We start from the raw sequence: 17,168 nt of genomic DNA, 5'->3' as shown, positions 1-17,168 counted from the left end.
TCTTGATGGGTATCACTATCGAACATTTTGGATTGTCCAACACGGAGTCACCAGACTTCCTTCTTTTGAGATGAGATAAGAGCCAGGCACCAAAATGAGGTGCGCAGATACTGGAGTTGCCATTCGGGTTGTCACTATCCTAGATGGTTGAGTTACGATCCAATGGTGTCACTATCTTCATGGTTGATTCAACATTCCTGATGGTTATGGCTATGGGTTCGAATCCCCAGGTGGCGATATGGCAGTTGCCAGGTACTGTTCACTGGCCCAGTGATTTTTCATTTTACTTTTTCCCCGGGTACTCCGGCTTTCCTCCCACCAACAAACCTGGCACGTCCTTACATGACCCTGGCCTGTTACTATTCTGATGGTTAATTGCCACTAACCTCATGGTGGTCACTATCCTGACTGGATGGTCACTAACTTGATGGTATCACTTTTCTCCCGATGCCTACCGTTTTGGGTTTGCCAACAAGAGTCGCCAAACTAAAACTTCCTTGTCTTGGATTGAACAGCCAATGAGTCCAGAGCCATTGCAGAACCCCAAAAGTGGTCAAGATACTGGGGCAGCTGTCATTGGAGAGAAATAGTGAAATCATTCAGTAAAGTGGAAATCCATGATATGACACATGTTTTTATAGTTTCTCTTTTAATAGATTGCCGGTTACAAAATTCCACTAATAAAAGATAGCTGCATGTAAGCTACTTGGCAGACATTTTTTCCCCAAATTACTACTCAACAAGGGTACTAGGGAAAACATATATACAGATAGTATGTTGATTCGAAATAACATGAGCAATTAAAAAAACTGCAATTTAACTTTACAATTAGATGTATTAAGCTTTACACATGAGGTTTTCTAGTAAATGTACCTGTTTGGAGCTCTGCTAATCACAAATGGTCACCCATCACGGAACGTCTGCCATCGGTGCCATCACTATTCCTGATGGTTGTCATTTTTTTCGCTATGATAGTTGTCCTTTTTTGGCTATAATCCGCTGATGGTTGTCGATATACTGGTTGTCACTATCATGGTGATCATCACAATCCTAAGATGCCAATTATTTTGAATTGCCAACAAACAGTTACAATGAATAAAAACTTCCTTTTCTGGGGGTGAACAGCAACTTAGAAGAGTTATGAACCTTGTAGATCACCAAAAAGATACTGCAGCTGCCATTTGGGGAGAAAAAGTGAAATCGCGTTAGTTTGGTGAAAAAACATATGATTATGATTGAACCCAGTGGTTACAAACTTAAACTATTCAATTCAAATTAGCTGTCTGTTTAGCTATTTTATAGACATATGAGCCCCAATATGCAATGTGTTCAACAAGGGTACTAGGGAAACTTTATTCAGGTGCATTGAAAAATTGAGAGAGATCCCTTTGTAGTTTTGATAAATTAATCAATGGACACAAGAATTCCACGGAAGTGGATGTGTCGCCTGCACAGCCATCACAAAAATAGTTATTTACAGTTGAAAATATTGTTAATTATTAGGTGAAAGTTATCAAGGTCCCCGTAACTCTAGCAAATATGGATGGATTTTGACCAGTATCAAACCACTCCCCAGATCTTATTAATCAATATACCAAAGGAGAAGGTTACGTTAAGACTCGAATATGGCCTCAAAATTAATTCTCCTGTAAAGAACAACATATTTTGCCATATAACAGCTGAATACATTTGCTAACACATTACATCTCGAAAATATCCCGCATGTGCCAATTATGTTCACTATGACGTCATCAACATGCAGTTTCCCCGCCATTTTTTCAAAAAATACTTGAAAAATCATACTTTTTGAGTGGTTTTCTCTAAAAATGAATGTGGCCGCCTTCGTGGAGCAGAAAGAGATTTTCACACGTTGTGTATCGTGTATTTACGCATATCCATGGAAAATGTAAAGTTGCTCACCCCCCCTCCCCCCCCCCCCCCCCCCCCCCCCGCCCCCCCCCCCCCCAAAAAAGGTGGCGCGGCCAAATTCATTTCAAGCCTTTTCTAACCTAAAGATGATGAATTTCTAGCAAAATTTGGCGAGAAGAGAAAAATCATCAATTTGATGACGTCATAGTTGGGACACATGTGTACTGGTTATATAAAAAAATATGTTTTAATGAATGGCAAGTATGAGAGTATTTATTGATATGAAATAGATGGGGATCAGAGTTATTTTTTTCGGCCTGAAAAATTAAGGCCAAATACTGGTCCTATCATATCTACTCCTTTGGTTGAAATTGGACAATACCAAAGTTATCAAGTGAAAAACCATGGATTTATCTGTTTTGACAATTTTAAAGTCCCATTACTCTTGGAAATATTGATGGATTTTGACAATTATTGAACTCATCCGAGATCACATTGATAAAAAGCAATATACCAAATGGTTGAAATTAGACAATAAATACTAAAGCTATTGAGTGGAAACCATGGATTTATCTATTTTGACAATTTTAAGGTCCTGTAACTCTTGTAAATATTGACAGATTTTGACAATTATCGAACTCGTCTGAGATCTTATCGATATAAAGCAATGAACCTTTGATTGAAATCGGACATTAAATATCTAAGTTATCGCACAGAAACCATTTCCCAGACGACGACAGTGCAGACATAGTGATACCTAAGTATTTCCGAACGGGGACACTGGTCCAAGGATAAAAGATAATTTGAATGACCCACCACTTGATGGTGATGGGCACAAAATACACACATGCAGTTGCAATAACACTGTAGTTTAATTTTACAATTCAATTATAGCTTTTTTTAATATAAGTTTTTAATAGTAAATGTACCTGAATGGAGCTCTGCTAATCACTACTAGTCACCATTACGTCTGCCATCGGGTGTCATTATTCTGATGGTTCTCAATATTGATGGTTGTCACTATCCTGGTGGTTGTCTCTATCCTGATGGTTGTCACTGTCCTGATTGAATCACTATCCTGGTCCAGATGCTCTGCTAAGCATTATGGGTCGCTATCAAAGAACGTTTTCTATCTAGTGTCACTGTCCTGATGGTTGTCGCATATCTTCATGGTATCACTATCCTGGTGGTTGTCTCTATCCTGATGGTTGTCACTGTCCTGATTGAATCACTATCCTGGTCCAGATGCTCTGCTAAGCATTATGGGTCGCTATCAAAGGAGGTTTGTCCTGATGGTTGTCGCATATCTTCATGGTATCACTATCCTGAAAAATATGAAAATATTTGAAATTATTATGACATCAGGATCATGTCATGTATTGCCATTGTAATTTTTTTATTTACAATATTTACATTTTTATTTACAATATTAACATTTTTTTTTTTTTTTTTTTTTTTTTTTTTTTTTTTTTTTTTTTTTTTTTTTTTTTTTTTTTTTTTTTTCATTTTTTTTTTTTTTTTTTTTTTTTTTATTTTTTTTTTTTTTTTTTTTGTTTTTTTTTTTTTTTCATTTTTCATAAAAACACAATTTTAATACCCCAGAACATTTATATACATTTGAAAGCTGCCAAGGTTGGGGCCTTGGGGTCAGCCTTTTAAATATAAACAGATGTCCCCTCACAGGGGGGCTTTCATTCGTCACACGTTAACACTAACGATCTTTCTAACTAACTTTCTTTCTAACTTTCATACAAACTTTCTTAGAAACATTTTTTCAAACTTTCATAAGCTTTCTTACAAACTTTCATCAACTTTCTTACAAACTTTCTTACAAACTTTCTTTCTAACTTTCTTACAAACTTTCTTTCTAACTTTCTTTCTAACTTTCTTACAAACTTTCTTACAAACTTTCTTTCTAACTTTCTTTCTAACTTTCTAACAAACTTTCTTACAAACTTTCTTTCTAACTTTCTTACAAAACTTTCTTACAAACTTTCTTTCTAACTTTCTTACAAACTTTCTTACAAACTTTCTTTCTAACTTTCTTACAAACTTTCTTACAAACTTTCTTTCTAACTTTCTTACAAACTTTCTTTCTAACTTTCTTACAAACTTTCTTCCAAACTTTCTTTCTAACTTTCTTACAAACTTTCTTACAAACTTTCTTACAAACTTTCTTTCTAACTTTCTTACAAACTTTCTTACAAACTTTCTTTCTAACTTTCTTACAAACTTTCTTACAAACTTTCTTTCTAACTTTCTTACAAACTTACTTTCTAACTTTCTTTACAAACTTTCTTACTAACTTTCTTACAAACTTTCTAACTTTCTTACAAACTTTCTTTCTAGCTTTCATTCCTTTTATTACATACAATTTAATTCTACAACTTCTCTACCTGTTGTCCTGGATTTAGATGGCATTGTGCAGGAACGGGGAGGGAGGGGGATGCAAGGGCAAATGGTTACTTTAGATACCTTAGATACTTTAACGTGATACTTTATAAGGTCGACCTGAAAGGTCAGGATAACCTAACAATTTCGCAGAAACTTGCCTAAATTTCCAATATGGTCCCAACCAAGTGTTTTTTTTTCGGGCCTATGCAAAATCCAAGATGGCCACTACAGTGTCCATTATTTAAAACTACTTCTACTAGTATGATTTAGTAATACTTGTCTGAAATTATCCGGACATGATTTCAAACATATGCTATTTTTTGGATTGATCCGAAATCAAAGATGCCTACCCTGACCACCATCTTCTATCTATCAACGCAACATGTCTAAAACGATCCTGACATTGTCCTTACCAAGTGTACTTTAAAATGCATTTTCAACGATGGGCACAAAAATCGCCATCTTGAAAAAAAATTCATTTCCTTTTTCAATGGAGCCAAGGTTGTTAAATGACTTTATGGTCTCCTGTATTTTAATTAGGGACCTTTCACCTTTTGATGACCAGTTCAAATCCCACGTGGGGCAGTTACCTGGCACTCATTGCTGGTCAACGGCATTTCTTCACCGATGACCCTGGCTGTTAATTTGGTCAACTGCAAGTGTACATATAGAAAGTAGCGGTTAGAATGTTATTTACTAAATGCGTGCTTAATTGTGCTAGGGTATATGGGTAGGGTAATGTGAGTATTGTTAGGGACAGGGACGAAATATTCCTATTAACTACTTTCTGTACACTTCAGTTGAGTCAAAATTAAAGCATTGCAGTCGTATCACTGCAAGTGTTCAGTGTCCTCAAAATCTTAAGTTATACCTCAAATAACAATAATTGGGTACTGCAAATGGTCAGTATCCTCAAAATCCTGTGATTTACCAAGTCTTGCAGTCGTATCACTGCAAGTGGTCAGTATCCTCAAAATCCTGTGATTTACCAAGCATTGCAGTCGTATCACTGCAAGTGGTCAGTATAATCCTCAAAATCCTGTGATTTACCAAGTATTGCAGTCGTATCACTGCAAGTGGTCAGTGTCCTCAAGATCTTAAGTTATACCTCAAATAACAATAATTGGGTCACTGCAAGTGGTCAGTATCCTCAAAATCCTGTGATTTACCAAGTATTGCAGTCGTATCACTGCAAGTGGTCAGTGTCCTCAAGATCTTAAGTTATACCTCAAATAACAATAATTGGGTCACTGCTAAGTGGTCAGTGTTCCTCAAATCTCATAACAATAATTGGGTCACTGCAAGTGGTCAGTAAATCCTCAAAATCCTGTGATTTACCAAGTATTGCAGTCGTATCACTGCAAGTGGTCAGTGTCCTCAAAAAAATCTTAAGTTAATGGTACCTCAAATAACAATAATTGGGTCACTGCAAGTGGTCAGTATCCTCAAAATCCTGTGATTTACCAAGTATTGCAGTCGTATCACTGCAAGTGGTCAGTGTCCTCAAGAGATCTGTAAGTTATACCTCAAATAACAATAATTGGGTATCACTGCAAGTGGTCAGTGTCCTCTCGGATCGCAAGTTCTTATACCTCAAATAACAATAATTGGGTCACTGCAAGTGGTCAGTATAATCCTCAAAATCCTGTGATTTACCAAGTATTGCAGTCGTATCACTGCAAGTGGTCAGTGTCCTCAAGATCTTAAGTTATACCTCAAATAACAATAATTGGGTCACTGCAAGTGGTCAGTATCCTCAAAATCCTGTGATTTACCAAGTATTGCAGTCGTATCACTGCTAAGTGGTCAGTGTCCTCAAGATCTTAAGTTATACCTCAAATAACAATAATTGGGTCACTGCTAAGTGGTCAGTGTCCTCAAAATTCTTAAGTTGTATACCTCAAATAACAATAATTGGGTCACTGCTAAGTGGTCAGTGTCCTCAAAATCTTAAGTTATACCTCAAATAACAATTATTGGGTCACTGCTAAGTGGTCAGCGTCCTCAATATTTTGTGATGTATTTCAATTAACACCTTATTGGGATCACTGCATGAGTTCAGTGTCCCACAAAAACTTTAAACCTTAAAACTATATATATTGTATACCAATTTACAATACCAATAGACCAAAATTTCAGAAATTTCTCAAGAATTTAAAAAGTGGACACTGGCAGCCATCTTTGAATGCAATCCTGGAAAAAACCCTTTATGCACACTCCAAAGAGTATGTCTGTCAAAACCTTATAGCATTACATGATATACCTCAAATAACCGGAAGTTGTATCACTACACATGTTCATGTGTTCCTCACAACCTACCACATAACCATATCACTGAATGCATTCCGTATCCCAAAAAATCTTACAAAAATGTACCTCAAACAACCTTAAGTTGTAATAATAGTAATTCGAAACGGAGCAAAAACAATGTCCCTTCTTCGTTTAGGGTACAAAAGTATGGACCGGAATTTGGGAGGAAATTACCAAATCACCTAAATGGGGACTGATCTTAGATGTTGGAATGAACAACCAATTAATGGTGTATACAACTGTATACATTTTTGGGTGAGGGACAGGAATTGGGACGATTTTTGAGGGGTTACCACATCCTCAAGCAACATCATTCCATGGACAAACAGATAAAGGATATTACATTACAATACATTATATATGACATCACATAACATAATCCTTATGCCAAGCTGGTCTGCGGGTGGCACGACCAGATCTGCGGATAGGAACAGGTGATGCTGGGACTGGTACTGCGGGGACAACAGAGCTGGAGCTAGGCTGGTCAGCAGCAGGGACAGGGAAAAACCTCTCCTCGGCAGCAGCAGGTAGCGTACACAACCTGCAAGATCACAAGTACACATTTCAGTAAACAAGTATAGGCGCATATTACAAAATATTCAGCAGATATACAAGAGAGAATATTGCTGAAATATTGGCCAGATATGTTCATGGTTTATGAAAAAAATGATATCATTTATGAATATGAAAGACTCGTGAGTATGTGAATATGAAGGATATGGATATACTAGTAATCAACTTGAGGGCAAAGAACAATATTTATTTGTACGTCACAATTTATTTTTAAAAACTGTACGTACATTTTTTCATCCCGAGTGCAGATTATCCTTATTCTTCCTACACATACATTAATATGTATATGAAAGGAACCATGGCACAAATAACTTCTCCAAATATTGTATTAGATTTGTGTTCTCAGCCATGTTCCTTTTTGCTCAATTTTGACCTATTGTATTCCATGACGGCCATCGTGGTTTAGGTTACTGGTATATAAAAGTTGCACAAAAAAAGACCTCAAAATAATTTTAGCCGCTAGTAACAATACGATCTATAACTTAAAAACAATAAAAAATGCTAGTAACTTGCTAACGGATCCCTGCTGAGCAGTGAATAAAGAGAGATAACTCTTACTGGTTTTAGAAAATTTGAAACCGTGACAAAATTTGTTATTTTACTCACAATTATGGTATTTTTCACTTTAAAAATTTTAGAATTTGATTTAAACATCTTTGATGCTGGTCAAAAAAAATTAAAACGGTCGACACATCTGCAGGTCACCAGAAATGACCTTACGAAATTTCATGGCAATCCGACTTAAAGTTTGAGAAAATGGTCAAAGTCCCGGCAGAAAAAGAAGACCCAGAAGAAGAATAACTTATTAAGTTAGAAATGTATCAAGAAAATATGTAAGAATCTGAATATAACCTTAACTTGTTAAATAAACTAGATAGACCATTCACACCTAGTCATATTCATATTTTATTTAAAAGTATTAAGGGATGTAAACTTAACGTATTTTTGTCTAATTGAAAAAAATAAATGCTTGGTAATTAACAGAGAGGAAATGGAAGCAACAAGCACGTCTTTAGAAAACATGCATACACAGGAAAAGAACAAATATAAAAATACCTTTTCAAAGTTACCAAAGATACATCAATACAATGGTTCCAGTATAGACTACAACACCGTATACTCCCTTTGAATAATTACTTAAAAATTATTTTCTGAAATAAATTATGTAATATCTGTAATACAGAAGTTGAAACCAAAGAACACATATTTTGGTATTGTCAAAAATCTTTCCAAATATGGCAAGATATGAAAAGAAAAATATATGTAAAAACTAATAATGTTAAAAAACTAATTATGTTATGGAATTTAAATTAGAAACAGTACATGTTTTGGTATTGTCAAAAATCTTTCCAAATATGGCAAGATATGAAAAGAAAAATATATGTAAAAACTAATAATGTTGTGGAATTTAAATTAGATACAGTACTCTTTGGTGAGACTGAAAATTTGTCAATACCACTCAATTTTGATATTCTATAATAAATTATGAAGTTTTGTATTTTTCCTGTATCATGAAAAAAACAAAACATAAATATGGAAGGTTTGATGGAGTTTTTGTTTACAAAATATGATGTTGGAAAAAAAAGCTGTCAATACCAAATAGGTGTATTGAGAAATTTGATCAAATATGGATCAATTGGAAATACATTTTTGAATAGTTCTTGAAATATGCCAATCAATGTTTGTATGATGTTTTATGTTGTAGTACTTTAATATGTATGATTTGAATTCTTTTTGGTTTGTTTGCGTATTGTCTATAATTCTTTCTATGTGTGTGTGTGTTTTTTTTCTATTTTTTGTTTGTTGATACAAACATTACATTCTCTCTAGTTCTACTACAAACATTAATCAAAAACAATAAATTCCAAATCATTGTTATCAGAATACTCAATACACATGTAATTTTTTTTATTTGTTTTCTGCAAAAAAGTTACATATGCATGTCCCTTCAACTAAAATGGCTTTCAAAATTTATCTATAAAAAATATATTTATATTGGTGCATGCTTTGGAGGACAATATTGTTGAGGAGTTGACCTCATGATCAGGGCACCCAGCTCTGGCAGCTCTTATCAAACACTAATGTTATGTATATACACATCATATACAGCTGGGGGAATAAAAATATACATGGTACTGTAAAACACACACACACACACACACACACACACACAATAAGTTCTATTGAGGGTGCAGGGGGTGGGGGGTGGGGGGGGGGGACTTACAAATTGTGAACTATATGACCCTGGGATCACGTAATCCATAATTTTGGTTGACCTTTGGCTATGAGAGGCTTCTGCAAATTTCTAATGAATTTGGTTAAGTGGTTTTAGGAGAAGTCGTCGAAGATATAAATTGTTTATCGCTATACAAACAGAAGGCGATTAGGTTAAGTCTCTTGAGACTCGTCACGACCTGAACACTTTTTCACGGTAGGGAATAATGAATTTTACATCTAAAATCTTACCACAGCCTCCGCAAGAGAAAGCCCACGGCTAACCACCACTGCGAGCGACGTCGCAACCCGGTCAACCAAACTGCGGAAGGAAGTGTAAAACACAACCTGCAAAGAACAAGAACGACAGAAGTTCAGATAAGATAAAAAAAAAACCACGACAAACATCAACAATTGCTTTAGATTTATACCGGTCGTGTGTAATATTATGAAAAAACACATGGATAATATCAAGATTTTCTTTGGATTTCTTTGAAATGGGGGAGAATCCATTGCTGTTAATTTATCGAAACCCTATACATATATGCTTGCATACATACCAAGCTGGATACACATTCCCTAGGTGAAGGACACATGTCAATGCGAATGAAGAGTTTTACGTACCGTGACGCTAAATATAACGTTTCGGGGCACGAGTCTCATGTCAAATGATGAGTGACCTTATAAACCTATTTCATTTGTCTAGGAAGCTGTTCCTGTTATTTACATCACAGGGATCTGAGAATTAGTTACAGATTATATATAATCATGGACCCACCAGAGTACCCCAAGACCATTTTTAAACGTTTTAGAGGTCTATATCAAAAAACGATCATGTGATTTGCATATACATGTAGGGGGAATTGACTTGTAGTCGCGTTTTTTTTTTTTTTAATTAATTTCTCAATGGCGGGGATATCACAGTTGTACAATACTTATATTAACTGACTCTATAGTACTTCTATATTTCGCTGGTGAACATATATATACAATTGTATCTATGTAGTGTTGAGAGTTGGTGAACATACAATTGTATCTTGTGTAGTTTGAGAGTTGGTGAACATACAATTGTATTCTATGTAGTGTTGAGAGTTGGTGAACATTACAATTGTATCTATGTAGTGTTGAGAGTTGGTGAACATACAATTGTATCTATGTAGTGTTGAGAGTTGGTGAACATACAATTGTATCTATGTATTGTTGAGAGTTGGTGAACATACAATTGTATCTATGTATTGTTGAGAGTTGACACTGCAATACAAGGAAAAAAACACCAGCACGTAACGTTACACAACTACATTACAGGATGTATGTACATAATCGTATTTTTTTTTTTTTTTTTTTTTGTATTTAATCGAAGCAGTGTGTGTGCGTTTCTGAAACCGTGTACAATTTACCTGTCCTACATCTTGAATGTATCACAATTTAAAGACCAAATCTATGTACGTTAATATTCATTCATCTTTGTAACCGCAAACATTTACATTGATCGAACATTGTACAAACGATCTAGAATAAAGATGAAAAACAAGTACTATGACATTATTCCGTGCAGATAAACCTACCATATCGAACGGTCAAAGATTGTCTTGTAGTTCAAGTTTGTTAACATGCCTGCCATCTTGAAACAGTCACAATTGCTAAACCGACAATTGCCGAAGAGTTTCGTAGATAGGGCCACACAGGGACCTGGCACAAATATCTAACCAACAATAATATATATGGTTGGATTTACTTCCTTGTCCCATATTTACCATTTGAAGTAATACGTATCCAACAGACTTACGTTTGATTGGATCCCGTGTCATCTGGAAAATCCTGTTGATATTACTTCTTTGACCCCTATATATGTATTATAGTATCAAGGGTATGAACTCTACGGTAGAGAAAAACAGACGTATTTTTGTATCCGAGCTGTTTTTATAAACGGGCTCTACATATCAGTGGACGCATATCTAACATTAAAGTTATATGTGCTGTAACTGGACAAAAAATTTGTGATATGTTATTTTTTCTTTATTAATCTATTGAAAACCACAAGGTTTGACGAATTAAGCTGTGAAAGTCATTCAAATGACTTCAGATGCCTTATAAATATTAGCCTCAACACATATATACTGTAAAGTTGTTGTATTTTAAGCGTTATGTATGTTTTAGATGGAAACATATCCTGCAATTATAATTTTACAATTATCTAATTGTGAGTAAATGAAATTCGCTAGTACTCAACCATTTTGGCGGGCTAGTTCATGGCGTCTAGCACTGTATGTGACCCGTTTCAATTCCGAGCGTATAAATACACATATTTAAATGATTTTTGGCGGCATACTATGCTCAACAAATACACATTTTCTAGCTCTTTATATGTGCTTGTGTATAAATAAAAACCTAAAGGATAAGAAAGTAGTGTAATATCTCAAAATGATGGTGTACTTTATTCTTCTCTGGTGATGCATTAAACAAAATTTAAAATCTCATCTTGATTCGTGAGTATGAAACAATACGGCACCCTATAACTTTTAAAAAAAGAATAACTTATACCTTATAAACATGAATATACTATTGACTATAAATTTCTGTCTGTTATTGAGGACCCTGTGTTTAGACTTGAGCACCACCATAAAATCGGTTGTTTTATCCCGTCTGCGTAGTTGATCGGGGTCACAACAATTACCGGAAGCAGTTTACGTATGTTTCACGGAGAATTGACCTATTTTTTCTGTCATTAAATAGAAATAATAGTTGAATCTATATAAAATAAATACCTCCTATATATTACTATCTTTATACATAAGGGACTTATGATACATAGATATAAATATCAAGAATTACCTCTATATTACTTACTTTTATATTAAGACTTTTGTATAGTATATAAATATATAGCAAACACACAACACAATTCATCTTAAGTTCTTAAATAATAGTACTATAGGAATATTTTATTATTTTATTATAGTTGTTATCCTATATATTATATGAGAGAAAGTTTACAATACTCAAGGGGAAGGATGCCTTTAGCCTATAAACTGTAGCTATACTATGAAAATGTTTTCCGGGAGTTTCCGTTGAATTTATCGAGGGCACAAATTAATTATTTCAATATTTTTTTCATGACTTCACATTTGGTGTCAGTAACGTATTACACAATCAGTTTTAGTCAACATTTTATGCAGGGAACTACGAGAACGTGGCAATTTCTTCTTTGTAAATGTTTGCGATTACAAAAAAAAAGGCCCAAGAGGGGAAAGTCCGAGATCCGAAGGGCCATGCAATTCACTAATTTTTCTGTAAAGGGCCTTATGACCTTCCCAATCTATGAAGAGTATCTGGTTCCATCAAATCTGTGAATTCAGAAGAAGATTTTTTAGAGTTTTATCGTCTATTTGACCCCTTTTGGCCCCGCCCCTAAGGCCCCTTAGGGTCGGTTAAGACCGATATGGATATGACGATAAAATGCTGTCACAGGCAAAAAAATCTAACCCAGTTTGGCTAATTTCCTATGAAAAATAAGCAAATAACATTCATAAATGTGTTTTTCCTATATAAACTATAGTAAATTTGACCCCCCTCCCCAGGGGGAAACATGAAACCCCAGGGTCATATAATTCACAATTTTCGTAAAGGACCTTAAGACCTCTCCATCTATGAAGCGTATTTGATTCTACCAGTTCCAAAAGAAGATTTTTGAAGTTTAAGCCTATTTGACCCCTTTTGGCCCCACCGCTAAAGGCTCCTATAGGAGTCGGTCATGGAAAATTTGTTAATAGGATTCAATGGCCATTTCATAGGGATAATTCTGACAACATTTAACTAATTTTCTATTAAAAATGACCAAATAATGCTCCAAAATGTGTTTTCACTACATAAACTATAGTAAACTTAACCCCCTCCCCAGGGGAAACCTGAGACCCCAGGTCATGTAATTCACAATTTTTGTAGAGGGCCTTGAGACCTTTGAGTATTTGATTCTGCCATTTCTGGAATTTCAGAAGAAGATTTTTGAAGTTTTAGTCTATTTGACCCCTTTTGGCCCCACCCCTCAGGCCCCTAGGGGGCTGGGACCATATAATTCACAATTTTGGTGGACCTTTGGCTATGAAAAATCTGCAAAATTTCAACAAATTTGGTTCAGTAGTTTTGAAGAAGAAGTCGAAAAAGTAAACTGTTTATCGCCATACGACGACGCACGACCGGACGACGACGGACAAAAGGCGATTAGAATAGGTCACTTGAGCCTTCGTCTCAGGTGACCTAAAACTGAAAAGTTACCTATATTGTACCTTTAACAGAGCTCTATCTAAAGTTTACATGGATACTATGATATATTGTCAATCTCCTTATTTATTACATATAACTAACAATATTCAGCATCAAAATTACATCAGCCACCTATTTCAATCATTCGCTAAGTGGAATTAAAGTTATAGTAATAGCACAGGCGTTTGGCTCTATAGACATTTTCTCCATATATATATGTATGATACTGTACAATATTACATAAAGAGAGCAAAATGTCTATAGAGCCAAATGCCTGTGGTAATAGTAAGTATACCTAACAGGCTTTGCAACCTTTAGAAGTTGGAAAGTATTTATACATGTACAGTATCTCTTTACTATACGAGTTTGAATGTATAATTAAGAAAAAAAAGCACAGACCATTTCCACGCAGCCTCGCTTTCAATGCTTTCAACTTTTCTTTACTTTAATGGTCAGAACTGGGAAACTAAACTTGACCGTCGTATTAATATGTGAGAATTTTTGGAAGGCCAATTAACGCATTTAGACTGGTTTTCTTTGCCCGACTATTCATTTTAAGTGTAATTATTACTTTATTAATATTAAAATATTTTTAAAATCAGAATCATCTATTATATATATATTGCCGTGAATATGAGAAGGCTTCATAAGTTGAAATAACTTGTTCCCGATCCCATTGTTCTTTCACAGATAAAAAATGTTTTAAATAAGAAAATAACTTAAAACTTTAGTCTGGACTAGGAATAAAAACGAACGTTACATACCTTACCACAGTACACAAACTTGCCTAGACACTGAAGGATCACCTCCAATGCCAGGAAGAGCGCAACGAAGAGTTCCATGATGAATCTTGGATAGGTAGCAAAGAGCGTGCAGTATCGTCAGAGAAAATCTGAGAAGTGGGCAGAGATCTGGCGCCAAATTCAGAACCAACAATAGTCCTCGTGCCACGTGACCAGCATATATTAATCCAGCCAGTAGGATACTACGACCGGTTAGTGAAAAGTGGTCAACTCACCACATCACGGGGATCACACAGGGATACGAGAATTACTGATTTCTGATTTAGACCTTTAAAACGTCTAAATATGTCTTAGGGCACTCTGGTCTAAACTGTGACTAATTCTCAGATCCCTGTGGAGGATCTGGAAATTAGTTTAGAACGTTTCTAATTTTTTTTTTTAATTTAGACCCTTAAAATGCCCCATATTCCCAATGAACGTCTTAAATAGTCTAAGACCTGGCATGAATTTCAAACTAACAGCATAAATATATCCAGACGTCTTGTGTCTCTCACCTGTTTTTTTAGAGTATTTATCTTACAATTAGAAAATTAGATAATTAGCGAATTGACCCACGATTTGTTTGTTTTTAAATCCAAACCATATAATGATGATATATATACCATAGGAATATCCTATCCAATACATGTTTTCAGAGAGGAAGTAATTTATATGAAAAAGTAGCCTAATTCACCCTTTTGGCCCCGCCTCCAAGCCCCCGGGGGTCAGCCCTATCATTTGTGCAATTTTGAATCCCACCGTATATGGATGCTGCTATTGAATTAAGAGTGTTATCCCGTGCATATTTTCTGAGAAGTCGTTTATAGGAAATAGCCAAGTGACCCCTTTTGACCCTGCCACTCACGATCAGTCCCCATGGGGTCAGCCTCGTCATTTGTACAATTTTGAATCCCCACTCTACAAGGATGCTACCATTGCATGATGAGTGCTCTTCCATGCTTAGTTTCAGAGAAGAAGTCGTTTATATGACGGGAAGTCAACCCCATCTTTTTACTATTTTAATCCCCATCCTATAAGGATGCTTCCATTGCATTATGAGTGCTATCCCATGATAAGTTACAGAGAAGAAGTAGTTTATACGGTAAAAGCCAAATTGATCCATTTTGACCCCGCCCCTCTGGCTCCCGGGGGTCAGCCCATCATTTGTACAATTTTAAATCCTCACACTATAAGGATGCTACCATTGCATTAAGAGTGATATCCCATGCTTATATGGTAACAGCCAAATTGATCCCTTTTGAACCAGCCCCTCAAGTCTCTCGGGGGGGGGGGGGGGGGGGGGGTCAACCCCATCATTTGAACAATTTACAGTCAGTAATCCATAAGGATTCAATTCTTTAATTCCTTGAACCTTATGGTTCATCAGAAAAAGTGCATGAATATATACAGTGCAACAAAACTTACAATATACAATAACATAGATATTTAACACACAGACACACATACATAGTGTAGATACACCCAACACGTGCACGATCGCTACGCTAGTGTAGAGAGTGTTTCTACATTTGTTTCAAACAGTATTTATTCTTTTGTTCATGGCCAAAACTATAAATTTTCCTAAATTAGATAATTCTTTATTATTCCTTGTTTCCAGAAGTTGAATAAATTTGGCCATGCGAGGATTATTATGATAATATTTTTTGATAAAATGGTTTCTAATATCTAAGTAATTATTGCATTTAATTATGAAATGGTACTCGTCTTCAATGTCATCATTATCACAACATATACATTTTTGAATGTGTCTGTCTATATTTCTTTATCTACCGGTTTCTACATTTAATTGATGAGAAGGATGCTATCATTCAAATTTTGTGAATTCCGGTGAGCGATTATGGGAAGAAGTCGATTGTTGATGGACGGACGCCGGACGCCACAGTATCGCTTAAAAAAAAAAAAAAAAAAGCTTCTCCCAAGCGCTTTCGCATCCTCGATACTCCAGGGCTTCCGATCACTTACGATCTCTAGATCGAAAGTGATCGGAACCCCTGGAGTATCGAGGATGGCGCTTTCGCGGCTCTTGTCGTTTCTCAGAAATTTCATGGTATTAATAATAAATCACACAGAATAACTTACGTTTGAAGAGAACGTGTCCACCACTTTAGTCTGTCTAAGTGTGGTAAATGCATGTGTATAGCAATGAAAAACGATGTCCAGCCGTCCCTGTCCAGTGTGTGAATGCGAACATAAAGAACGTACAGGTGCACGAACAGGTACACAAATCACGTGACACATTTGCATGACACTACTAAAGCATGAGGACTGCTGGCACAACATAGCAAACATACCACAGGGATCTGAGAATCTGAGAAGATTTGCGTGTTATTTTTAAACGGCGACAGCACTTAAGCTTTGTATAGGTCACCGTCTATTATCGGTACACCGGACTCGAAGCGACAGCTCAAAAATACAGCATGACAGGGAATGATTCAGTCATTGTTTTTAATTATACAGCACAAGTATGCAGACTCTATCCTGGTCTCGTCGTTTCAGAAAACATTCGAATTAGATTAAATGTAAAACTTGTGGAATTTTAATGCGTCTTTATTGAATAATCTGTTAAGATATATGGTTTGTACCTGCTAAAAATTTAGGTTACTCACACATTTTCGTTTATTTTGAAATGATTATACGGTTTTAACCCAGTTCACCTCTCTTACTTAAAAGGATATACATATATATTTATTAATACAAAATGTCGGTAACCTGGGTTTTCTTCAATAATGTTTAGATATTCGTTTT

At 35.5% G+C, this 17,168-nt stretch overlaps 1 protein-coding gene and 1 long non-coding RNA gene across 5 annotated transcripts; both read right to left on the bottom strand.

The window, feature by feature from the left end:
• Positions 1-3,005: 3,005 nt before the first annotated feature.
• LOC138312599 (uncharacterized) lies at positions 3,006-5,771 on the bottom strand. Its single transcript, XR_011206992.1, has 2 exons — positions 5,667-5,771; positions 3,006-5,490 (listed from the first exon to the last, which is right to left on the bottom strand). It is a non-coding gene; the product is annotated as an uncharacterized lncRNA (long non-coding RNA).
• Positions 5,772-5,863: 92 nt separating this feature from the next.
• Positions 5,864-16,589, bottom strand: LOC138312600 (uncharacterized). 4 transcript variants are annotated; one of them, XR_011206993.1, is made up of 4 exons: positions 9,921-10,261; positions 9,613-9,708; positions 6,163-7,114; positions 5,864-6,097 (listed from the first exon to the last, which is right to left on the bottom strand). XR_011206993.1 is itself a non-coding variant. In XM_069253411.1 (4 exons), the coding sequence occupies exons 1-3, from the start codon at positions 16,553-16,555 to the stop codon at positions 6,940-6,942; spliced, it is 324 nt and encodes a 107-aa protein (XP_069109512.1). In that variant the 5' UTR covers positions 16,556-16,589; the 3' UTR covers positions 5,864-6,097; positions 6,163-6,939. The 4 variants fall into 4 exon arrangements, 3 of the variants coding, with proteins under 3 accessions (XP_069109512.1, XP_069109513.1, XP_069109511.1); XM_069253411.1 differs by lacking the exon at positions 9,921-10,261 and adding an exon at positions 16,503-16,589; XM_069253412.1 differs by lacking the exon at positions 9,921-10,261 and adding an exon at positions 14,385-14,566.
• Between the last annotated feature and the right edge of the window lie 579 nt (positions 16,590-17,168).

Source organism: Argopecten irradians, unplaced genomic scaffold (genome assembly GCF_041381155.1).
Source record: "Argopecten irradians isolate NY unplaced genomic scaffold, Ai_NY scaffold_0386, whole genome shotgun sequence".
Classification (NCBI taxonomy): Eukaryota; Metazoa; Mollusca; class Bivalvia; order Pectinida; family Pectinidae; genus Argopecten; species Argopecten irradians.
Note: the sequence above shows the minus strand (reverse complement) of the source record. Positions and strands in the feature narration are given on the sequence as shown.

What these genes read in the sequence shown, in the direction of transcription:
- LOC138312600 (XM_069253410.1), bottom strand. Translation starts at nt 10,981, where the DNA reads ATGGCAGGCATGTTAACAAACTTGAACTACAAGACAATCTTTGACCGT. An exon ending in ATCTTTGACCGTTCGATATG is followed by an intron (nt 9,709 to 10,925) that starts GTAGGTTTATCT and finishes TGTTCTTTGCAG; the next exon opens with GTTGTGTTTTACACTTCCTT. An exon ending in TTTCTCTTGCGGAGGCTGTG is followed by an intron (nt 7,115 to 9,612) that starts GTAAGATTTTAG and finishes GTGATCTTGCAG; the next exon opens with GTTGTGTACGCTACCTGCTG.